At 40.6% G+C, this 25147-nt stretch overlaps 1 protein-coding gene across 4 annotated transcripts in view; it reads left to right on the forward strand.

Annotated features, from left to right (window-relative positions):
* The window catches only part of LOC117505690 (calcium/calmodulin-dependent protein kinase type II delta chain), an 81408-nt gene that overhangs the window by 34871 nt on the left and 21390 nt on the right, over positions 1-25147 (forward strand). For 2 of the 4 annotated variants that reach the window (XM_034165243.1, XM_034165242.1), the window contains exons 2-12: positions 1962-2021; positions 8648-8702; positions 10686-10751; positions 11143-11215; positions 14988-15090; positions 16621-16704; positions 16853-16947; positions 17047-17169; positions 17248-17331; positions 19212-19254; positions 19834-19874. In XM_034165243.1, the coding sequence (XP_034021134.1) occupies positions 1962-2021; positions 8648-8702; positions 10686-10751; positions 11143-11215; positions 14988-15090; positions 16621-16704; positions 16853-16947; positions 17047-17169; positions 17248-17331; positions 19212-19254; positions 19834-19874 (827 nt within the window). The remainder of the gene's footprint in view (positions 1-1961; positions 2022-8647; positions 8703-10685; positions 10752-11142; positions 11216-14987; positions 15091-16620; positions 16705-16852; positions 16948-17046; positions 17170-17247; positions 17332-19211; positions 19255-19833; positions 19875-25147) is intronic. The other 2 variants (XM_034165244.1, XM_034165245.1) reach the window with 2 other exon arrangements.

A 25147-nucleotide genomic window follows, 5' to 3' on the forward strand; every position in this document is an offset into this window, starting at 1 on the left:
TGTAAACAGCAGCTGTCACGGCTCAAACGACAACATTCCCATCCCGCTGTCTACAAATACAGAGAGGTGGAGGACGATATGAAGAAGTGGCCTAAGATAACATACGGGATTAGCTCCTTTCTTAACTCTCGCTCCGGATGGGAGGCAGTGAACAATCTGAAAAGCTCTGAGGCGCATCAGGACCTGCACAGTAATAAAGTCAGTCCCGTTCTGTTAAGAGGTCTTGGAACACAACTTATTTACCTTCAGGCAGACGTAGAGTCCAGCAGGAGCCTTAAAGTCCCTGATCACTGAGCCTGGGTTTGCGTTTCAGCATCAGGTGAAACACAAACAGCAGGTGTTCAGGCAGCGCAGATCACCAGGTGGGTAACTTTAGTTCATTATAATCTATGAACTAATGTGACAGAATACATGTGAGGGTTAGGGTTAGGGGTAGGGTTAACCCTAACCCTAACCATTGTCTGTGTTCTGTACATGTCATATTTCCCAAAAACATCACTGTTGTAGCCACAGATTTAACTTTGTCTGGTTGTTGGTACAACTGCGAACAGCGCAACATGTTCCCGAGTTGCACAAGGACATTTTTTAAATGCTACGGGGGCTGATCATCGTTTAGAAAAGAAAACTATAAACTTTAAAATAAACCGGCCCAGAAAATGAAAATCGCTAGAAAACAATGGCTCACTGCTTCTTCTGGTGTCTAACAGGAAGTTGCGCCCATAATCGCTTCTACCGCAGTGCTCACAGGAATAAGGTGGATACAGCTGGCTACTAAAATTACAATGCTTTTGTTGGGTTTTTAAAAATCTGTCATTTATAATTTCATGGGTTTTAAAGTTTCACATTGCACATCTTGAAAGCGTTACAGTTGTGTAACAGAACTTGTCCACATAAGCACATTTTAGACTGTTGTACACCTCTGTGATGGATCTGGAGCTAACAGGCTAGCTGGTGGCTTCAGCGGCCATCAGTGTGCGTGATAGGCAATGGAGGAGTTAAATGGTACTAAGCGTTCAACTCGCTGAAAATCCTGGAGCACGAACTTCTTTGTACAGTTGCGCTGCATTGTTACATATTTATACTAAAAGGCTCTGAAAGGAACTGAGCGGGCTGCTTGGAAGGTATTGGTCAATCTATCTAGCCCGCAGGCTGCTAGCTGGCTAATTGGAAGTTATTGGTCATTGCCGTTGACCAAAGTGGGTTCTTCAGACTTGTATTCTGGTTCATGTTTCCTGCTTTATTGTTTTTTTTAGTGAGATACCGACAGTGACACGCGTGCGGTCTGTGTAAGAAACCGACGTGCGCATGGGTCTCGTTGTTTTGGGCCCGTTCTTGATGATCAGGTCAATGTGCACCAGATTCTTGGTGGCTTAGAAAACTCGAGCCTGGCTGCAAACATCCGCGGTTTCCGTTGTCTCACGGGTGAGATATGGATGACTTCGTCCTCGGCCCGTCCAGAAGACTTCGTTCTGTCAACATCGAAACTGCGGATTAGATACAGAGTCTGCTTCGGGTTCTAGTCCAGCACTGCTGCTTCCAGTCTTCTGGACCGGCTCCAGTATGGACGCATGCCGTTCCACTGACCACGGCCCCAAGACAGCAAGTCAAATGAAGGTTAAATCTGTGGACCGCGTGTCTGTGACATTGTCTCTGTGGACTTTGTGGAAAGTAAGATTAGACTTTACTTATGTAGGCGCTATGTAAATCAAATCAAATTAAATGATATCCTACTACTTTTTACTCTTTATTTTACTTTGTCTTTTATCTGTTTTCTTGGCTGCCGTAATTTTGTTATTTTTAATTCATTTATTTCTGATTTGGGGGTAACTTGGTGCCTGTTTTTTAATTATATACAGCTTTTTGGTCGACTGCTGTCATTTTAAACGCGCTTTAGAAATAAAGGTTGAGTTGGACACCTCTGAAGTCCTTCTGACCTCTGTGATGGGTTTTTGTCTCCACAGATCACCAGAAGTTGGAGCGAGAGGCCCGAATCTGCCGCCTCCTCAAACATCCCAACGTTGGTAACGTGGCTCCATGTTTGTTTTGTCAGTTAATCTTCTCTTTATGATGTCATGGTCACAAGGCCTTTAGGGATTCGGGGTCAGTTGGTACTGCAGACTCATGTTAATAAAGTCAAAGCCACTATTCTGCTCTTTATGTCTCCAGAATTTTCATTTTGTCTCCATCTTTGTCGTTGTCTTTGTCCTTGTTTTTAATTCTTTGGCTCAGTTATCAAATGTTCTTGACTCTGAACTTTGTTGCCTTGTTTGCTGATTTTCACTTTTGATAGCTGACTTTTTATTCTGATCACCAAGCTTTGATCATTATTGTTGATCTTTGATCCTGATCACCTTGTCTTTGTTATGATTCTCAGGGGAGCTTGGCACAGCAGGTGGTAGGATATAAAAGGCTTTATCGTAAATTCAGGCAGACGGTCTGGTACACAAAAAGGCAGTCGGCAAGTCGAAGGTACAGGCAGGTGTCATACAAAGGCGTCATCAAAAATACAGGCTGAGGTCAGAGCACGGCAATCAAAGTTACAAGGGCTAAGACCAAAGGCGAGGTCAGGAAAAACAGGCATGGATGGCAACAAGGAACTAGGGCTAGGAACTTGGAGCCCAGATACGTGAGCTGGAACAGAGACAGAACATCAGCGAACAAGCAAGTGAAAAGAAATCTAGCAGGGCTTAAATACACAGTGGTTTAATTAACTCAACTCAACTTTTTTTCTTATATAGCGCCAAATCACAACAAACAGTTGCCCCAAGGCGCTCCATATTGTAAGGCAAGGCCATACGGTCAAAACGACCCCCTATGAGCAAGCACTTGGCCACAGTGGGAAGGAAAAACTCCCTTTTAACAGGAAGAAACCTCCAGCAGAACCAGGCTCAGGGAGGGGCAGTCTTCTGCTGAGACTGGTTGGGGCTGAGGGAAAGAACCAGGAAAAAGACATGCCGAGAAGGGGGGCAGAGATCGATCACTAATGATTAAATACAGAGTGATCCATACGGAGCAAAAAGAGAAAGAAACAGTGCATCATGGGAACCCCCCAGCAGTCTACGTCTATAGCAACATAACCAAGGGATGGTCCAGGGTCACCCGATCCAGCCCTAACTATAAGCCTTAGCGTAAAGGAAAGTTTTAAGCCTAATCTTAAAAGTAGAGAGGGTGTCTGTCTCCCTGATCTGAATTGGGAGCTGGTTCCACAGGAGAGGAGCCTGAAAGCTGAAGGCTCTGCCTCCCATTCTACTCTTACAAACCCTAGGAACCACAAGTAAGCCCGCAGTCTGAGAGCGAAGCGCTCTAATGGGGTAATATGGTACTACGGGGTCCCTAAGATAAGATGGGACCTGATTATTCAAAACCTTATAAGTAAGAAGAAGAATTTTAAATTCTATTCTAGAATTAACAGGAAGCCAATGAAGAGAGGCCAACACGGGTGAGATATGCTCTCTCCTTCTAGTCCCCGTCAGTACTCTAGCTGCAGCATTCTGAACCAACTGAAGGCTTTTTAGGGAACTTTTAGGACAACCTGAGAATAATGAATTACAGTAGTCCAGCCTAGAGGAAATAAATGCATGAATTAGTTTTTCAGCATCACTCTGAGACAAGACCTTTCTGATTTTAGAGATATTGCGTAAATGCAAAAAGGCAGTCCTACATATTTGTTTAATATGCGCTTTGAATGACATATCCTGATCAAAAATGACTCCAAGATTTCTCACAGTATTACTAGAGATCAGGGAAATGCCATCCAGAGTAACGATCTGGTTAGACACCATGCTTCTAAGATTTGTGGGGCCAAGTACAATAACTTCAGTTTTATCTGAGTTTAAAAGCAGGAAATTAGAGGTCATCCATGTCTTTATGTCTGTAAGACAATCCTGCAGTTTAGCTAATTGGTGTGTATCCTCTGGCTTCATGGATAGATAAAGCTGGGTATCATCTGCGTAACAATGAAAATTTAAGCAATACCGTCTAATAATACTGCCTAAGGGAAGCATGTATAAAGTGAATAAAATTGGTCCTAGCACAGAACCTTGTGGAACTCCATAATTAACTTTAGTCTGTGAAGAAGATTCCCCATTTACATGAACAAACTGTAATCTATTAGACAAATATGATTCAAACCACCGCAGCGCAGTGCCTTTAATACCTATGGCATGCTCTAATCTCTGTAATAAAATTTTATGGTCAACAGTATCAAAAGCAGCACTGAGGTCCAACAGAACAAGCACAGAGATAAGTCCACTGTCCGAAGCCATAAGAAGATCATTTGTAACCTTCACTAATGCTGTTTCTGTACTATGATGAATTCTAAAACCTGACTGAAACTCTTCAAATAGACCATTCCTCTGCAGGTGATCAGTTAGCTGTTTTACAACTACCCTCTCAAGAATCTTTGAGAGAAAAGGAAGGTTGGAGATTGGCCTATAATTAGCTAAGATAGCTAAATCAAATGTCAAATTTCCTTCAATGTCGCCTGCTCTGGCCCCCGGAAGACAATTGACAATGGTTGCTGGTGTCGCTAACTTCACATTTCTCAAAACAGAGTCGCCAATAACCAGAGTTTGATCCTCGGCGAGTGTATCGTCGAGTGGGGAAAAACGGTTAGAGATGTGAACGGGTTGACGGTGTACACGGGCTTCTGTTTAGGGCTACGCTTCCTCCTCACAGTCACCCAGTCAGCCTGCTTTCCCGACTGCCCGGGATCTGCCAGGGGGGAACTAACGGCGGCTAAGCTACCTTGGTCCGCACCGACTACAGGGGCCTGGCTAGCTGTAGAATTTTCCACGGTGCGGAGCCGAGCCTCCAATTCGCCCAGCCTGGCCTCCAAAGCTACGAATAAGCTGCACTTATTACAAGTACCGTTACTGCTAAAGGAGGTCGAGGAATAACTAAACATTTCACACCCAGAGCAGAAAAGTACGGGAGAGACAGGAGAAGCCGCCATGCTAAATCGGCTAAGAGCTAGTAGCTACGCTAAGCTAGCGGATTCCCAAAAACACACAAAGTGAATAATGTGCAAATAATCCAGAGGTGATTCAGCAGAAGGAGTGCCCCAATCAAGGCACCAAACAGGCCATGAAGCAGCACAGGCAACGCACGACAACAGCGAACGCACGACAACGGTGCTAAAATAAAATTAAAAAAAATAAATAAAATAAAATAAAAAAATAAAAAAATAAAAACGAAAGCGTTAGCAAGCTAGTTAGCTTGCCAACGCTAATGAAAGTTAGCTGATAAAAGTGCTCCGTCGCGATGTTTCGACCGTTAGAGGTCTTCCTTAGGCGTTGGAGCACAGTAAAAAAGTTAAAAAAAAAGTAAAAAGGTAAAAAAGTCTTGAAAAAGACTGTTAGTTCAAGTCCAAAGCAGCAGGTAGCAGTCTCTGTGTAAACAGTCCCAACAGAGAGCCAAAATTCTGATGCAATCTCACTCCAAAGACCAAGTCTTCCAAACTTGCTCCATGAATCGATGCCGACACACACTGAATTAGGATGTGATATGAAGCAGGTGTGGTGAGCAGGCAGGAGGAGGGCGTGGACTAACAAAGATGAGAGGCAACTGTGTGAGACAAGAGAGTGCTGTGACAGGTGGATGAGGAGATGACAAACAAAATGGGGTGTGGCCAACAGAGATGAGGATCTACTGGTGAAGGGCAAGAGAGTGCAGGGATCAAAGGACGAGACTGTGTGAAACAAATGAGACTGGGCGTGAACACATGAGAACAGACAGAGAGTGCAGGGATCAAAGGGCGAGACTGTGTGAAACAAATGAGACTGGGCGTGAACACATGAGAACAGACAGAGAGTGCAGGGATCAAAGGACGAGACTGTGTGAAACAAATGAGACTGGGCGTGAACACATGAGAACAGACAGACAAGAGAGTGCAGTGATCAAAGGGCGAGACTGTGTGAAACAAATGAGACTGGGCGTGAACACATGAGAACCAAGATGAGAACAGACAGACAAGAGCGTGCAGTTATCAAAGGACGAGACTGACGAGTGACAGCATGAACATGACTAGAAACCATAGTCAAACAATATGAAACTAACAAGACAGAGAAAATCAACTCACACCAAAGGCTGCAGAGAAAGTAAACACAAACTGAATCAAATTAGACAACAAATGGAAAAGACGGCAGCAAGTGCAACAAGAAAATCAAAATCTGAAACTAGAACAGAAGTGATATGAATAATACAACCAAAGACTAATGTGGTAAACCTGAAAAATCAAACCAGTGACATAAGCAATCATGAAACGATCAAAAACAGTGGATCAAAGACTAAACTAAACAAGAACAGAACTCAACATGTGGCTGAAGTGTGATGTACATAAAACAACAAGCTGTGACAAAAGCAATGATGAAGAAAAATCAAAGACTAACCTAAACCAGAATGGAACTCAAGATGTAGCTGAAGCGTGATAAACAGAAAACAAGCAGCTGTGACAAAGCTAACAAACCAATGATCAAAAAAGCAGATAAAAAGAAATCAATAAGGACAGACTGACAGAAAAACATAATAATCACGAACAGAGCAGGGACAAATCATGACAGTCTTTTTGTCTGTCTATCTAGCTTGAAATTAGGATCAAAGCAATCAGAATAAATAAACAGATTCTGACCTTTTGATTCTGATTACTGAACTAATCACTATTCAGCAGTCCTGATGGAAAGATCAAAGAAATCTGAAGCAGAAACCAAACTAAAGATTTAAGATCAAAGACAGCATCAGAATCAAAGGAATCAAGAATAATAAGCAGAAACTAAAGATCAAAGGTGGCATCCCAATCAAAGGAGTCAAGAATCAGAAGCAGAAATTTTACATCAAATATAGCATCAAAATCAAAGAAATCAAGAATCATAAGCAGAAATTTAAGGTCAAAGACAGCATCAGAATCCACAGGGGCCACGGGGATGCTGTCACTGTGGTGTCCGCGGCCCTTTGACCGTGGGGTCCCTGTGACTGTGGTGTCTGCTGTGACTTTGGGGTCCCCAAAACTCTGCCCTGCTCTGGTTGATGTGATGCGCAGTGGTTCTTCAGTGTGGTGGCTCACTGAAGAAAAAAAAGCACTTTCCTGAGACTGTGAACAGTGAGAAGTTTCTGCTTTGGTCTTTTCTGGAATAAAAACACTGAACAGAACCGCAGTGAGGAAAGAGCGGAGCAGATCCCACTCAGAGCTTTTCCACACTAAGTCTCTGCTGAGAGGTGCTAATTTAGCTGCCACGGCGTTTGAGCTAATGGTACAGTGAGCGCAAACAGCACCTGTGACATCATCATGTTCTTAAACAAAAGCTAGTGAGCCAACAACATGTTCGTTCATCAGCCTGGAGCTCGGCCGCGCCGGCGCATGTGCAGTGTGCACTGGTATGTGTGTTTGATGTGCCGACGTGCGCAGCCTTCTTTCCACCGTGAGCTGAGTAAATAAGTGCATCCTTAGCGGCCCAAAGAAATAATATAAAATATAAATATAATGTAATATTTCTAACTATGTACTGAGAAACGATTATTAAAGTATGGGTTATGCACGCTATGCTAGCTTGATACATGCAGCTGTCAATGTTAGAGTTAGTGTTGCCACGGTTAGGGCAGCTTGTCACGCATGTAGACATTGCCATCATGTGGCCATAGTTGAGAATGCACTATTTTTTCATTTATAAGGTGCAAATCCTCATAAACCAGTAAAATAAACATGAATAAACCGATAGTTGGTAAAGTACAGCAGCACCGTTATTCAGAAGTGTGTCTGTCACATGATCTTTGTGGTGGCAGGGAAGCCACGCCCAGGTGCTGTTTGGGTGGGAGTGGCTAGCCTGCTCCATTGCCATTCCAGATGACTGCTTAGTCCTGGAGGAGGATCAGGGACACCTGTTGGTGCTCCTGAGGACGTTTCCGAGCGCCTGATCATCCTGCTGTGGGTGTGAGGAGCAGACGGAGGCGAGCTGAGGGTTCTGCTGTCTCAGTGACATGTCTTTGGCACTGAGGTAACTCACCTGTCTGTCAGTGGCCTCAGAGGACAGACTGCCGTGACGTTCTTGGCTCCGTTTGTTCAAACACGTAATCACAGAGTATCAGAACTCTGCTGCTTCCCTCGTACGTATTAAACCAGGAGACGGTTTCAGGTCTCACTGTAGATGGTCGACGCAGCACGGCGAGACACGGCGGCCGACCTCAGGCTGCACCTCTCCTCGACATGGGCAGATATTTCTTACTTTACGCACTGAGGGTGGGCTCACATGTTATCACAGTGCTGAAACCTCCGAACATCAGAGGCATCTGTGCAGAAATCACACTGATCTCTAAGTTGCATTTATTTTTTAGACATGGTGCAAGGATTTTAATTGGCACATTTTTTATAACACAAACACTGTGGTGGCGAGCGGACGGTACCAGGCTGCACCAAGAACTCGGGGAAACATTTATGTCATTCAGATTTGAGAGTTTTATGTTGCTTGGCATCCAGCTTTATGGTGTGTTACAGCTACTTTCTGCTCCAGCATGTCGTTGTTTGTTCCTGACGGTTTTTGTTGTTGATGTTGTTGTCTGTTGATGCCATCGTTGTTTGTTTGTTGTTGCTCTGAGCAGGTTGTGTGTTGGTGACTAACCTGATTGTGTGTGTGTGTGTGTGTTTTTGTCCTTCCAGTCCGTCTCCATGACAGCATATCTGATGAAGGCTTCCACTACCTGCTCTTTGATTTGTAAGTGCGGGACTTTGACTGAGTTATTCTCCAGTGTTTCCACGGATACAAAAAGAAGACCATGTGGACCGTGTGCTGAAACATCTGGACCGTCTACAAACCTTCTGGCAAATTCTAGCTTCATAAAGCCTTGTTCATCTGGGGGCAGGATTAATGCTGCACTCACTGAACAACATTCACCAACTTCAACTCAAACTTTATTTCAAAAGCACATTTAAAACAACAGCAGTTGACCAAAGTGCTGCAAAAAGGAAAAGAAATCAATCGATCAATCAATCAACATTTATTTATAAAGTGCTTTACAGTAAAAACACAGATTCACAAACATTAAAACACACATCCAATAAATTTAAAACAGAACATGTCATGTTTAACATGGACAAGATAGATGGATTAAAACTTTAATATGGACAAGATAGACGGATTAAAACTTTAACATGGACAAGACAGACGGATTAAAACTTTAACATGGACAAGACAGACAGATTAAAACTTTAATATGGACAAGACAGACGGATTAAATCTTTAACATGGACAAGACAGACGGATTAAATCTTTAACATGGACAAGACAGACGGATTAAATCTTTAACATGGACAAGACAGACGGATTAAATCTTTAATATGGAAAAGATAGAGAGATTAAAACTTTAACATGGAAGAGATAGACGGATTAAAACTTTAACATGGACAAGATAGACGGATTAAAACTTTAACATGGACAAGATAGACGGATTAAAACTTTAACATGGACAAGATAGACGGATTAAAACTTTAACATGGACAAGATAGACGGATTAGAACTTTAACCAGGACAAGGTAGACGGATTAAAACTTTAACATGGACAAGATAGACGGATTAAAACTTTAACATGGACAAGACAGACTGATTAAAACTTTAACATGGACAAGACAGACGGATTAAAACTTTAACATGGACAAGATAGAGAGATTAAAACTTTAACATGGACAAGATAGACAGATTAAAACTTTAACATGGACAAGATAGACGGATTAAAACTTTAACATGGACAAGATAGACTGATTAAAACTTTAACATGGACAAGATAGACTGATTAAAACTTTAATATGGACAAGATAGACGGATTAAAACTTTAACATGGACAAGGTAGACGGATTAAAACTTTAACATGGACAAGATAGACTGATTAAAACTTTAACATGGACAAGATAGACGGATTAAAACTTTAACCAGGACAAGATAGACGGATTAAAACTTTAACATGGACAAGATAGACGGATTAAAACCTACCCCTGGACAAGACAGACGGATTAAAACGTACCCCTGGACAAGACAGACAGAATAAAACTTACTCCTGGACAAGATAGATGGATTAAAACTTTAACCTGGACAAGACAGATGTCTTAAAACTGTAACCTGGGCAAGACAGATGTCTTAAAACTGTAACCTGGGCAAGACAGATGGATTAAAACTTTAACCTGGACAAAATACACAGATTAAAACTTTAACACAGGCATGATGGACAGATTAAAAATTTAACACAGACGTGGTAGACGGATTAAAACCTAACACTGGGGTGTGGTCCTGGACTCTAACACGGGAGTCTGGTACTGGACTCTAACACTGGGGTCTGGTACTGGACACAGAGTCTGTACTGGAATCTAACACTGGGGTCTGGTACTGGAATCTAACACCGGAGTCTGGAACCGGACTCGGAGTCTGTACCGGAATCTAACACCGGAGTTTGGAACCGGAATCTAACACCGGGGTCTGGAACCGGAATCTAACACCGGGGTCTGGAACCGGAATCTAACACTGGGGTCTGGAACCGGACTCGGCGTCTGTACCGGAATCTAACACCGGAGTTTGGAACCGGAATCTAACATGGGGGTCTGGTACCGGACTTTGTGAGCAGTGGTGTAGAAACACCATCAGAACTTGCGTGTTTGTAGAGCGTTGGTGTTGTTTCTCTCACAGCTGCTGCTCTTGTTTCTCTTTCAGAGTCACGGGCGGCGAATTGTTTGAGGACATTGTTGCCAGAGAGTACTACAGTGAAGCCGATGCCAGGTCAGTGTGTGCAGTGAAGCCATGCTCAAGCCAAAAGAAATAAAGCTCTTTGATTTGACATGTTTCAAAAGAACAAACAGTTATAGAGAGAAGACTAAAAATCAAATCTAATTTTTTTTTTATTCGTTTTTAAGCCCAATTCTGAGTTGCATTGAGACCTGGCTCCGCCTCCTCTTGGGGCTCATAGCACCTCCTGTGTTTTGGCACTAGAGCAGAGACTCTGTTGTGCGGTCGGCACCGCTCAGTGTCTCCAGCTCTTGAGGAGCTGGTCCACTTTGCCAGGTTGCTGTTTCGGTTGCCGTCTGCAGTGTCCTCCAGTGCCAAAGCCCGTTCAGAGTTGCGATGTATTTTGCGTGCCACTAACCTATAGCCCCCTGGTGTTTTCACACAGTCACTGCATCCAGCAGATCCTTGAGGCCGTGCTACACTGCCACCAGATGGGTGTGGTCCACCGCGACCTGAAGGTGAGTCCACAAACTGCCTTTTCTTTATAGCTGTAAATGTGTATAGGCATATTGCAATATATGTGTTATAGGTGCATCATGATATGTATTGGATTATTACAGGAAAATCAAATGTTATAGGTGAATCTTGATATACATTGAAACATTATAGGCGTATCACGATATGCATCAAAACATTATTGGTGTACGGTGATATTTATTGTAATGTTATAGGCGTATCACGATATGCATTGAAATGTTGTAGGCCTATCATGTTATGTATCAAAATGGTATAGGTGTATCGTGATAGGTATTGTAATCTTATAGGTGTATTGCGATATGTATCAAAACATTATAGGTGTATCATGATAGGTAGTGTAAATGGACTGCATTTATATCGCGCTTTTCCATCTGCATCAGACGCTCAAAGCGCTTTACAATTATGCCTCACATTCACCCCGATGTCAGGGTGCTGCCATACAAGGTGCTCACTACACACCGGGAGCAGTAGGGGATTAAAGACCTTGCCCAAGGGCCCTTAGTGATTTTCCAGTCAGGCGGGGATTTGAACCCATGATCTTCTGGACTCAAGCCCAACACCTTAACCACTAGACCATCACCTCCCCTTTTTTATTGTAATCTTATAGGTGTATTGCGATATGTATCAAAACATTATAGCTGTATCATGATATGCATCCATATGCATCCAAACATTACAAGTGTATCGTGATATCAATCAATCAATCAACTTTTTTCTTATATAGCGCCAAATCACAACAAACAGTTGCCCCAAGGCGCTCCATATTGCAAGGCAAGGCCATACAATAATTATGAAAAACCCCAACGGTCAAAACGACCCCCATATGTATTGTAATGTTATAGGCGTGTTGCCATATGCATCCAAACATTACAAGTGTATCGTGATATGTATTGTAATGTTATAGGCATATCAGGATATGCATCAAAACGTTATAAGTGTATCGTGATATGTATTGTAATGTTATAGGCATGTTGCCATATGCATCCAAACATTACAAGTGTATCGTGATATGTATTGTAATGTTATAGGCGTGTTGCCATATGCATCCAAACATTATAGGCGTATCGCGATATGTATTGTGTAATGTTATAGGTGTGTCGTTCCACATGTTGTGAATTGTTACTTGGTTTTATGCCGAATATATGAAACATGGTCAGAAGATTGAATACAACTTTCAAACTGAAGTTAGCGTAGGCCGAACCTTATCACCACGTGGTCTGTCTGTTGTGTCAGTTGATCTTTTCCGAAATGTGTGTCACTGCGGCAGCACCACATGAAGATGTACATGAGACAAACAAAGTCCTGGCTGATACCTTCAAAAGGACATAACTGGATTTGTTCAAACCATATTTGCACCGAGGCTGACCAGCTGGTTAATTCAGGTGTTTTATCACCAAAGAAAGCATGAAAAAGAAGAAGAGGAGGCAGAATTCGTCGTGTGAAGTGGATGAGTGTCCATGTCTCTCCTTCGGTGGGACCCCAGAAGAGGCCAGAACCTACTTAGACCAGTGTTAGTCAAGTGTTTTGTCCACGGACACAGACAGACAGGTGGCCTGATGCAAATGTTTAATTCCATGACGGCCTGAGCTGCGCTGACATCATCAGGTCTGTATGAGTATTGTTCTGGCCGCAGCTCAGATTTGCCAATCAAATGATGCAGGTGTGTCTGCAACTTCACAAATATTAAGACGGCTTTTTGCTTTCGCCAGCCGGGCTCTTCCTGCACTCTGATTGGCTGTTGCCAGGCAGTTGTCATTGCTGACTGCAGAAACACAAAGTTTAAACAAATGACTCTTTGCTTCAGGCGTATTTCTATTTGTTTACAGAGGCAGCAGTGAACTCTTTACAGCAGGTCAGCAGGTCAGGGTCCCGGCACAAGGTTCAGTAAAGTCAGACTTTTTCCTCCACCCCTCCATCATCCTGTTATTCTTTCATAATTTCTTCTTTTATTCATGACTTTTTGGGTAAATGTGTGAATAAATATCTTAAATTTCTGCCCACTGGAGGGATGAGACACCACTTGCAGTGTCCCAGCATGCCGCAGCACAGCGCTGGGTGCCCAGTGTCGACGTGACACAGTGTGCAACGTGACCACAGGCCACCGACTCCCAGCATGCATTTCTGTCAGAATTTGTCTGTGTAGGTGTGACCGTGGACCAGGTGTGGGCAGGGCTTAAAGAACGAGAGTGCCTTTATTGGAGAGAGTGGTGACATGACCATTTAAAAAAAAAAATCAGTCACGTAACTCCTGGTGCTGTCTTGGGTTGAAAACAGTGTTCACTGTTAATGTGTCTGTATATAAATCCAGCTATTTTATTGATTTATTCTCTGAAAATGTCGGGTTGTTGTGCGTTTGGAGGCACAAATAGACACAACAAGGGCTTCAAGATGTACAGATTCACTTCAGATCCGAACAGAAGAAACATTTGGGAAAATAAAGTCAGCGTGTGGGATGGAAGTGACTTCATCTTCAAAGCTTTGAGAGGTCAATTTATTGTTCAGTCCCATGTCCAGTAAAACTCACCTAAAACCGTCATCGTATAAACCAGATATTCACAGTCAGTGGACAAAAACAGTCCCAAAGTTTTTGTATCGTTTATCCAGGTAATAAACACCGTATATAACGGATTTTGTACAGCGGATTTTTACTCACATCAGATAAAATGTCCCGTTCGATCACAATGTATTTCCATTAAACCCTCACATGTGGGACCGGAGTCATTTCAGTGATTAAAAGTCCGACCGTTTATTTTTTCACACCGTGTTCAGACTCAGAGCTGCAGCCTGCAGCAGCGAAAGGAGCAAACACATTGCTGCTTTCACATTTTGATAATGGATGAAATATATTTGGCAGAAAAAAGTTTCAGAGCAAATTTTGACCCGGTCATTAATGAGGCGCACATCCTGATTCAGGATTCCCCATAGATATTTGGAGCCTCCTGACTGTAACTCATCTGTTACATACATATGGCTCACATCGGATAAAATGTCCCGTCCAATCACAGTGTTTTTCCATTAAAAACCCCAAGCAGTCTGGACGTGCAGAGACACAAATTAAAGTTCAGCTCTGACACTCGCCGATTAAGTGGGACCGGAGTCATTTCAGTGATTAAAAGTCAGACAGTTTACTTTGTTCACACTGTGTTCGGACTCGGACCTGCAGCCTGACGTGAACCTGTTAAATCAAACACAAAAGGCTGTGATTTGACACTTTTCTGCTGTTAATCCTTCGTCTGTCATCATATTATAACAGTTTTTACAGTTTGCACGCTGACAAACGGATCAGAAAAGTCCACATCACATTTACAGCACAAAGTCGGTAAAAGAGGAAAATGTTCAGCTTACTTTTGATTTGGAGGTGATGATTGTAGAAAGAAAAACGTGTTGAGGGTCAAATTAGTCCAGAATAAAGTATAATCCAGAGACGGAGAACTTTAAAACTGTCACACACGTCACTGTATGACACGGAGTTACAGAGCTGCGTGAATCAGGCTTTAAATTAATTAAATAAATGATCAGAAATTGTACATTTGATATCTTAACTATTGTTATATTTATTTTGACAGCACCTGCGTGTCGGGGACCCTGGATGTTTTTCTGTTTGTGGTTAAATGATTTAAAAATGTTGAAAACATTAAAGGTTCATTCAGTAGTTCAGTGCAGTTGGAACCAAAATGGCGCCGTGTTCTGAGTTGACACCGCTCTCTCTATAAAGTACTAAGGGCTCCTCTGTCTGTGTATCTGTTTGTGAAGCCGGAGAATTTGCTCCTTGCCAGCAAACTGAAGGGGGCGGCCGTCAAACTGGCAGACTTTGGCCTCGCCATCGAGGTGCAGGGCGACCAGCCGGCATGGTTTGGTGAGTAGCTCCACCCACTCTCAGCACGTGTATTGTCATCCTTTGGTGCACCTGTGCAGCACATCAGCTGACGAGATTTAACCAGTTTTTGATGGTTTGATTTTTTTTTTTCTTCACTACACTGCCATAAAGGTGGAAAATGTGGCCAGAGCATTCCAGAATTCATGTCACTTCCTCTGTGACCCTTCAAAATAAGACACACTCCAGTTTCCACAGATCTGCATGGTGAACACACGTCCAAAAAACAAATGTATTTTTTTTCCATTTGACACGATTTTTGTACATTTAAAGATTTATATTCACACATTCACCACCGCTGCCCATTGTCCATGGCATATGGAGTTGCGTCAGGTAGGGCATCTGGTGCAAAACTTGTGCCAAATCAACACGTAAATCCACCTGGGATCTGCTGTGGGACCAAACCCAGAGTGAAAACATGGGAATAGCCAAGAGGACTTCAAACAACTGCAGAAAAACGTGTTGTTGAAGTGACTGACCCGTCAAGATGTCTGTCCGGGACCAGGTCTGTGTGGCCCAGCTTGTTTTGTTCTGCGTGTCGGGGATCAGATCCGTGTGGGTCAGGTTGTTTTGTTCTGCTTGTCGGGGATCAGATCCGTGTGGGTCAGGTTGTTTTGTTCTGCGTGTCCTGGATCAGATCTGTGTGGGTCAGGTTGTTTTGTTCTCCGTGTCCTGGATCAGATCGGTGTGTGGTCAGGTTGTTTTGTTCTGTGTGTCTGGGATCAGATCTGTGTGGGTCAGGTTGTTTTGTTCTGCGTGTCCCGGATCAGATCTGTGTGGGTCAGGTTGTTTTGTTCTGCGTGTCCCGGATCAGATCCGTGTGGGTCAGGTTGTTTTGTTCTGCGTGTCCCGGATCAGATCCGTGTGGGTCAGGTTGTTTTGTTCGGCGTGTCGGGGATCAGATCCGTGTGGGACAGTTTGTTTTGTTCGGCGTGTCGGGGATCAGATCCGTGTGGATCAGGTTGTTTTGTTCTGCGTGTCCGGGATCAGATCCGTGTGGGTCAGGTTGTTTTGTTCTGCGTGTCCGGGATCAGATCCGTGTGGGTCAAGTTGTTTTGTTCGGTGTGTCCGGGATCAGATCCATGTGGGTCAGGTTGTTTTGTTCTGCGTGTTGGGGATCAGATCCGTGTGGGACAGTTTGTTTTGTTCTGTGTATCGGGGATCAGATCCATGTGGGTCAGTTTGTTGAAGCTGTGTCTGTCATCATGGTGCGCCTTTGAATTGGATAAATTTCCCTGTGGAAAAGAGGAATATTGTGTTTATTCCCAGCGCTCCGTTTGGAAGCTTTATGTGTGTCACTGGCCGCAGGACGTGCTTTTATAAAGTAGGCTCTCGAGAAACAAGGCCGCAGTCATGGTCTTGTGGAGCACCGTAAGATTTTTTTTTTCTTTTTTAAACTCCTGTTTTTGCAGCTTTAAACTTGATCTAAAGTTACTTGTTCAGAGAACTGATGGCTGAGTGCGAGTAAACCTGTGTGTGTGTGTGTGTGTGTGTGTGTGTGTGTGCGCGCAGGCTTTGCGGGAACCCCTGGGTACTTGTCTCCTGAGGTCCTGAGGAAGGACCCGTATGGAAAGCCAGTGGACATGTGGGCCTGTGGTAAGTTTTCATTTGACACATGCGAAACATTTGGTTGTGTGATGTCAGAGGTCAGACAGTGTCTGGAAGAGCCAGTCAGGAGGCTGATTCTGAGCACTGTTCATCGCTGCTGTTTTAATTGAAGACTTTGTCGTGGACCCGTTTCCAGGTGTGATCCTGTACATCCTTTTGGTGGGTTACCCTCCTTTCTGGGATGAGGATCAGCACCGACTGTACCAGCAGATTAAGGCCGGGGCCTACGATGTGAGTTTGGCGCGGACTCACGCCTTCACCTTCTGTGTCACCACATGAAGTTTCTTTGTCCAGCGTCTGTGAAATGTGTGTTTGATTTTCCTCAAACAGTTCCCGTCTCCAGAGTGGGACACGGTGACTCCAGAGGCCAAAGACCTGATAAACAAAATGCTGACCATAAACCCAGCCAAGAGGGTCACTGCCACAGACGCCCTCAAGCACCCGTGGATCTGCGTAAGTCTGCTGATTGAGTAATGGCTACCGTGCTCGATGCTGTCCTGGTTTCACCACCTTTCCTCTGTGCCTTCACAGCAACGCTCCACCGTGGCGTCCATGATGCACAGACAGGAAACTGTGGAGTGCCTGAAGAAGTTCAACGCCAGAAGAAAACTCAAGGTCAGCATCATAAACCATTGAAAAATTTGAAGGTTTCTCCTTTAGTCAAATAATTAAAAGCACAACGTTGTGACATGTGCAGTGTGATGGTTTCTCTGTCTGTGGGTTAATTTAGTACTAACGTGTTAGATTTTTCCTTTGACCAAACATTTAAGAGCAGAAGGTCGTGACGTGTGCAGTGTTATGGTTTCTCTGTCTGTGGGTTAATTTAGTTCCGACGTGTTAGATTTCTCCTTTGACCAAACATTTAAAAGCAGAAGGTCGTGACGTGTGCAATGTGATGGTTTCTCTGTCTGTGGGTTAATTTAGTACTAACGTGTTAGATTTCTCCTTTGACCGAACATTTAAAAGCAGAAGGCCGTGACGTGTGCAGTGTTATGGTTTCTCTGTCTGTGGGTTAATTTAGTTCCAACATGTTAGATTTCTCCTTTGACCGAACATTTAAAAGCAGAAGGTCATGACGTGTGCAGTGTTATGGTGTCTCTGTCTGTGGGTTAATTTAGTTCCAACGTGTTAGATTTCTCCTCTGACCGAACATTTAAAAGCAGAAGGTCGTGACGTGTGCAGTGTGATGGTGTCTCTGTCTGTGGGTTAATTTAGTTCCGACGTGTTAGATTTCTCCTTTGACCAAACATTTAAAAGCAGAAGGTCGTGACGTGTGCAATGTGATGGTTTCACTGTCTGTGGGTTAATTTAGTACTAACGTGTTAGATTTCTCCTTTGACCGAACATTTAAAAGCAGAAGGTCGTGACGTGTGCAGTGTTATGGTTTCTCTGTCTGTGGGTTAATTTAGTTCCGACGTGTTAGATTTCTCCTTTGACCAAACATTTAAAAGCAGAAGGTCGTGACGTGTGCAGTGTGATGGTTTCTCTGTCTGTGGGTTAATTTAGTTCCAACGTGTTAGATTTCTCCTTTGACCAAACATTTAAAAGCAGAAGGTCGTGACGTGTGCATTGTGATGGTTTCTCTGTCTGTGGGTTAATTTAGTTCCAACGTGTTAGATTTCTCCTCTGACCGAACATTTAAAAGCAGAAGGTCGTGACGTGTGCAGTGTTATGGTTTCTCTGTCTGTGGGTTAATTTAGTTCCGACGTGTTAGATTTCTCCTTTGACCAAACATTTAAAAGCAGAAGGTCATGACATGTGCAGTGTTATGGTTTCTCTGTCTGTGGGTTAATTTAGTTCCGACGTGTTAGATTTCTTCTTTGACCAAACATTTAAAAGCAGAAGGTCGTGACGTGTGCAATGTGATGGTTTCTCTGTCTGTGGGTTAATTTAGTTCCAACGTGTTAGATTTCTCCTCTGACCGAACATTTAAAAGCAGAAGGTCGTGACGTGTGCAGTGTGATGGTTTCTCTGTCTGTGGGTAAATTTAGTTCCGACGTGTTAGATTTCTCCTTTGACCAAACATTTAAAAGCAGAAGGTCGTGACGTGTGCATTGTGATGGTTTCTCTGTCTGTGGGTTAATTTAGTTCCAACGTGTTAGATTTCTCCTCTGACCGAACATTTAAAAGCAGAAGGTCGTGACGTGTGCAGTGTTATGGTTTCTCTGTCTGTGGGTTAATTTAGTTCCGACGTGTTAGATTTCTCCTTTGACCAAACATTTAAAAGCAGAAGATCGTGACGTGTGCATTGTGATGGTTTCTCTGTCTGTGGGTTAATTTAGTTCCGACGTGTTAGATTTCTCCTCTGACCGAACATTTAAAAGCAGAAGGTCGTGACGTGTGCAGTGTTATGGTTTCTCTGTCTGTGGGTTAATTTAGTTCCGACGTGTTAGATTTCTCCTTTGACCAAACATTTAAAAGCAGAAGGTCATGACATGTGCAGTGTTATGGTTTCTCTGTCTGTGGGTTTTATGTTTTTTTTTTGTTTTTTTTAGGGTGCCATACTGACGACGATGCTCGCCACTCGAAATTTCTCAGGTAGGTGGTGATTGTCCTAAGATCTGGTGTGACCTGGTATGTCAGCAGACCTCTGACAGAGTCTGTAAGATTTGCAGCTGTATTGTTTCTCTTCTCTTCTTGTTCTTCTTCTCCTTCTAACACGTGTGCGTGAGGTAAGAGCCCGTCTGCACTTGGTGCTGCCTTCAGCTGATGGAAAGTAAATCATGGGCCAGTGATGACCGTTGACCACGAGGGACCGGCAGCGTGCAGGCTTCTGTTCCAACCGCTCACCTGTGTGTGACTTGAGGGGCGGAGCTTCTGGGTGAAGTCCCCTGCAGACTGTGGGTCCTTCAGGGCTCATGGTCAGGCTGCTGTGTGTTTGAGGAAACGTGCTGAAAGTGGGAGGAGTTTAATTCTCGCCTCCCCGATGCTCTGCAGGCTGCAGCACCCCCTGCAGTGCTGCTTCTTGTTTCTAACCGCATGTATTGGTTTTCATATTTTTCTCTTCTGTGGCTCTCAGATTAATGTTCGGGGCTTTGTGCATGTGTGTGTGCGCACGTGTGGGTTTTAAGTCCAGATGGCCACTGACTGTGGTGCGTGTCATCTGTTTGTCTGCAGCAGCCAAGAGCCTGATGAACAAAAAGCCAGATGGTGTCAAAGTAAGTTCAGCCTGCTTCCACTTGCTTTTCAATGCACCTGCCAGAGTGTAGCTGTTCTTGACCCCCAGATGGTGCATTTCGCCAGTGGTGTTCCTCTTCATTGAGTGTTTCAGCCTTTGGTCAGCAGATGGCCTCAGTGAGGTGGCCCCACCTCAGGCTGGTCAGACCTGGGTTTGGATCTCATGTTCAGCTTCCGCTGCACTGGACCTCTGACTCCGGTGTCCCTCATGAAAAATCTCAGGTGGACACAGAATCTCAGGTCCGAGTCGTCTCTGAGTCCCTGGCTTAGTGCAGCGGCTCGGCTCCTCCTCATCCAGACACTTATTCCAACTTTGTCTTATTCTGTGTTATTCTGACTTAATTATTCAGACTTTATTTCAATTTTATCTTATTCCGACTTTATATTATTCAGACTTTCTTATTCAGACTTTATTTTATTCTCACGATGTTATTCTGACTTTGCTATTTCAACTTTATCTTATTCCACTTTGTTATTCAATCTTTGTTATTCTGACTTTATCTTATTCAGACTTTGCTAATCTGACCATATCTTATTCTGGCTTCATCTACAGTAAATCTGGCTTTATGTTATTCTGGCTTTGTTATTCCAGTTTTATCTTATTCTGAATTTATCTTATTCTGACTTTATCTTATTCAGACTTTGTTATTCTGACCTTATCTTATTCTGATGTTATCTACAGTAAATCTGGATTTATGTTATTCTAACTTTATGCTATTCTGGCTTTGTTATTCCAGTTTTATCTTATTCTGAATTTATCTTATTCTGACTTTATCTTATTCAAACTTTGTTATTCTGACCTTATCTTATTCTGACGTTATCTACAGTAAATCTGGCTTTATGTTATTCTAACTTTATTCTGACTTTATCTTATTCAGACTTTGTTATTCTGACCTTATCTTATTCTGATGTTATCTACAGTAAATCTGGATTTATGTTATTCTAACTTTATTCTGACTTTATCTTATTCAGACTTTGTTATTCTGACCTTATCTTATTCTGACGTTATCTACAGTAAATCTGGCTTTATGTTATTCTAACTTTATGCTATTCTGGCTTTGTTATTCCAGTTTTATCTTATTCTGAATTTACCTTAGTCTGACTATCTTATTCTGACTTTGTTATTCTGAATTTATCTTATTCTGACTTTATCTTATTCAGACTTTGTTATTCTGACCTTATCTTATTCTGACGTTATCTACAGTAAATCTGGCTTTATGTTATTCTAACTTTATGCTATTCTGGCTTTGTTATTCCAGTTTTATCTTATTCTGAATTTATCTTAGTCTGACTTTATCTTATTCAAACTTTGTTATTCTGACCTTATCTTATTCTGACGTTATCTACAGTAAATCTGGCTTTATGTTATTCTAACTTTATGCTATTCTGGCTTTGTTATTCCAGTTTTATCTTATTTTGAATTTCTTAGTCTGACTTTATCCTATTCAGACTTTGTTATTCTGAATTTCTCTTATTCTGACTTTATCTTATTCAAACTTTGTTATTCTGACCTTATCTTATTCTGATGTTATCTACAGTAAATCTGGCTTTGTTATTCTAACTTTATTCTGACTTTGTCTTATTCAGACTTTGTTATTCTGACCTTATCTTATTCTGACATTATCTACAGTAAATCTGGTTTTATGTTATTCTAACTTTATGCTATTCTGGCTTTGTTATTCCAGTTTTATCTTAGTCTGACTTTATCTTATTCAGACTTTGTTATTCTGAATTTATCTTATTCTGACTTTATCTTATTCAAACTTTGTTATTCTGACCTTATCTTATTCTGATGTTATCTACAGTAAATCTGGCTTTATGTTATTCTAACTTTATTCTGACTTTATCTTATTCAGACTTTGTTATTCTGACCTTATCTTATTCTGATGTTATCTACAGTAAATCTGGCTTTATGTTATTCTAACTTTATTCTGACTTTATCTTATTCAGACTTTGTTATTCTGACCTTATCTTATTCTGACATTATCTACAGTAAATCTGGTTTTATGTTATTCTAACTTTATGCTATTCTGGCTTTGTTATTCCAGTTTTATCTTATTCTCAATTTATCTTAGTCTGACTTTATCTTATTCAGACTTTGTTATTCTGAATTTATCTTATTCTGACTTTATCTTATTCAAACTTTGTTATTCTGACCTTATCTTATTCTGATGTTATCTACAGTAAATCTGGCTTTATGTTATTCTAACTTTATTCTGACTTTATATTATTCAGACTTTGTTATTCTGACCTTATCGTATTCTGATGTTATCTACAGTAAATCTGGCTTTATGTTATTCTAACTTTATTCTGACTTTATCTTATTCAGACTTTGTTATTCTGACCTTATCTTATTCTGATGTTATCTACAGTAAATCTGGCTTTGTTATTCTAACTTTATTCTGACTTTATCTTATTCAGACTTTGTTATTCTGACCTTATCTTATTCTGACTTTGTTATTCTGACCTTATCTTATTCTGACGTTATCTACAGTAAATCTGGTTTTATGTTATTCTAACTTTATGCTATTCTGGCTTTGTTATTCCAGTTTTATCTTATTCTCAATTTATCTTAGTCTGACTTTATCTTATTCAGACTTTGTTATTCTGAATTTATCTTATTCTGACTTTATCTTATTCAAACTTTGTTATTCTGACCTTATCTTATTCTGATGTTATCTACAGTAAATCTGGCTTTATGTTATTCTAACTTTATTCTGACTTTATCTTATTCAGACTTTGTTATTCTGACCTTATCTTATTCTGATGTTATCTACAGTAAATCTGGCTTTATGTTATTCTAACTTTATTCTGACTTTATCTTATTCAGACTTTGTTATTCTGACCTTATCTTATTCTGATGTTATCTACAGTAAATCTGGCTTTGTTATTCTAACTTTATTCTGACTTTGTCTTATTCAGACTTTGTTATTCTGACCTTATCTTATTCTGACATTATCTACAGTAAATCTGGTTTTATGTTATTCTAACTTTATGCTATTCTGGCTTTGTTATTCCAGTTTTATCTTATTCTCAATTTATCTTAGTCTGACTTTATCTTATTCAGACTTTGTTATTCTGAATTTATCTTATTCTGACTTTATCTTATTCAAACTTTGTTATTCTGACCTTATCTTATTCTGATGTTATCTACAGTAAATCTGGCTTTATGTTATTCTAACTTTATTCTGACTTTATCTTATTCAGACTTTGTTATTCTGACCTTATCTTATTCTGATGTTATCTACAGTAAATCTGGCTTTATGTTATTCTAACTTTATTCTGACTTTATCTTATTCAGACTTTGTTATTCTGACCTTATCTTATTCTGATGTTATCTACAGTAAATCTGGCTTTATGTTATTCTAACTTTATTCTGACTTTATCTTATTCAGACTTTGTTATTCTGACCTTATCTTATTCTGATGTTATCTACAGTAAATCTGGCTTTGTTATTCTAACTTTATTCTGACTTTGTCTTATTCAGACTTTGTTATTCTGACCTTATCTTATTCTGACATTATCTACAGTAAATCTGGTTTTATGTTATTCTAACTTTATGCTATTCTGGCTTTGTTATTCCAGTTTTATCTTATTCTCAATTTATCTTAGTCTGACTTTATCTTATTCAGACTTTGTTATTCTGAATTTATCTTATTCTGACTTTATCTTATTCAAACTTTGTTATTCTGACCTTATCTTATTCTGATGTTATCTACAGTAAATCTGGCTTTATGTTATTCTAACTTTATTCTGACTTTATCTTATTCAGACTTTGTTATTCTGACCTTATCTTATTCTGACATTATCTACAGTAAATCTGGTTTTATGTTATTCTAACTTTATGCTATTCTGGCTTTGTTATTCCAGTTTTATCTTATTCTCAATTTATCTTAGTCTGACTTTATCTTATTCAGACTTTGTTATTCTGAATTTATCTTATTCTGACTTTATCTTATTCAAACTTTGTTATTCTGACCTTATCTTATTCTGATGTTATCTACAGTAAATCTGGCTTTATGTTATTCTAACTTTATTCTGACTTTATATTATTCAGACTTTGTTATTCTGACCTTATCTTATTCTGATGTTATCTACAGTAAATCTGGCTTTATGTTATTCTAACTTTATTCTGACTTTATCTTATTCAGACTTTGTTATTCTGACCTTATCTTATTCTGATGTTATCTACAGTAAATCTGGCTTTGTTATTCTAACTTTATTCTGACTTTATCTTATTCAGACTTTGTTATTCTGACCTTATCTTATTCTGACTTTGTTATTCTGACCTTATCTTATTCTGACGTTATCTACAGTAAATCTGGTTTTATGTTATTCTAACTTTATGCTATTCTGGCTTTGTTATTCCAGTTTTATCTTATTCTCAATTTATCTTATTCTGACTTTATCTTATTCAAACTTTGTTATTCTGACCTTATCTTATTCTGATGTTATCTACAGTAAATCTGGCTTTATGTTATTCTAACTTTATTCTGACTTTATCTTATTCAGACTTTGTTATTCTGACCTTATCTTATTCTGATGTTATCTACAGTAAATCTGGCTTTATGTTATTCTAACTTTATTCTGACTTTATCTTATTCAGACTTTGTTATTCTGACCTTATCTTATTCTGATGTTATCTACAGTAAATCTGGCTTTATGTTATTCTAACTTTATTCTGACTTTATCTTATTCAGACTTTGTTATTCTGACCTTATCTTATTCTGATGTTATCTACAGTAAATCTGGCTTTATGTTATTCTAACTTTATTCTGACTTTATCTTATTCAGACTTTGTTATTCTGACCTTATCTTATTCTGATGTTATCTACAGTAAATCTGGCTTTGTTATTCTAACTTTATTCTGACTTTGTCTTATTCAGACTTTGTTATTCTGACCTTATCTTATTCTGACATTATCTACAGTAAATCTGGTTTTATGTTATTCTAACTTTATGCTATTCTGGCTTTGTTATTCCAGTTTTATCTTATTCTCAATTTATCTTAGTCTGACTTTATCTTATTCAGACTTTGTTATTCTGAATTTATCTTATTCTGACTTTATCTTATTCAAACTTTGTTATTCTGACCTTATCTTATTCTGATGTTATCTACAGTAAATCTGGCTTTATGTTATTCTAACTTTATTCTGACTTTATCTTATTCAGACTTTGTTATTCTGACCTTATCTTATTCTGATGTTATCTACAGTAAATCTGGCTTTATGTTATTCTAACTTTATTCTGACTTT

This window comes from Thalassophryne amazonica, unplaced genomic scaffold (genome assembly GCF_902500255.1).
Source record: "Thalassophryne amazonica unplaced genomic scaffold, fThaAma1.1, whole genome shotgun sequence".
Lineage (NCBI taxonomy): Eukaryota > Metazoa > Chordata > Actinopteri > Batrachoidiformes > Batrachoididae > Thalassophryne > Thalassophryne amazonica.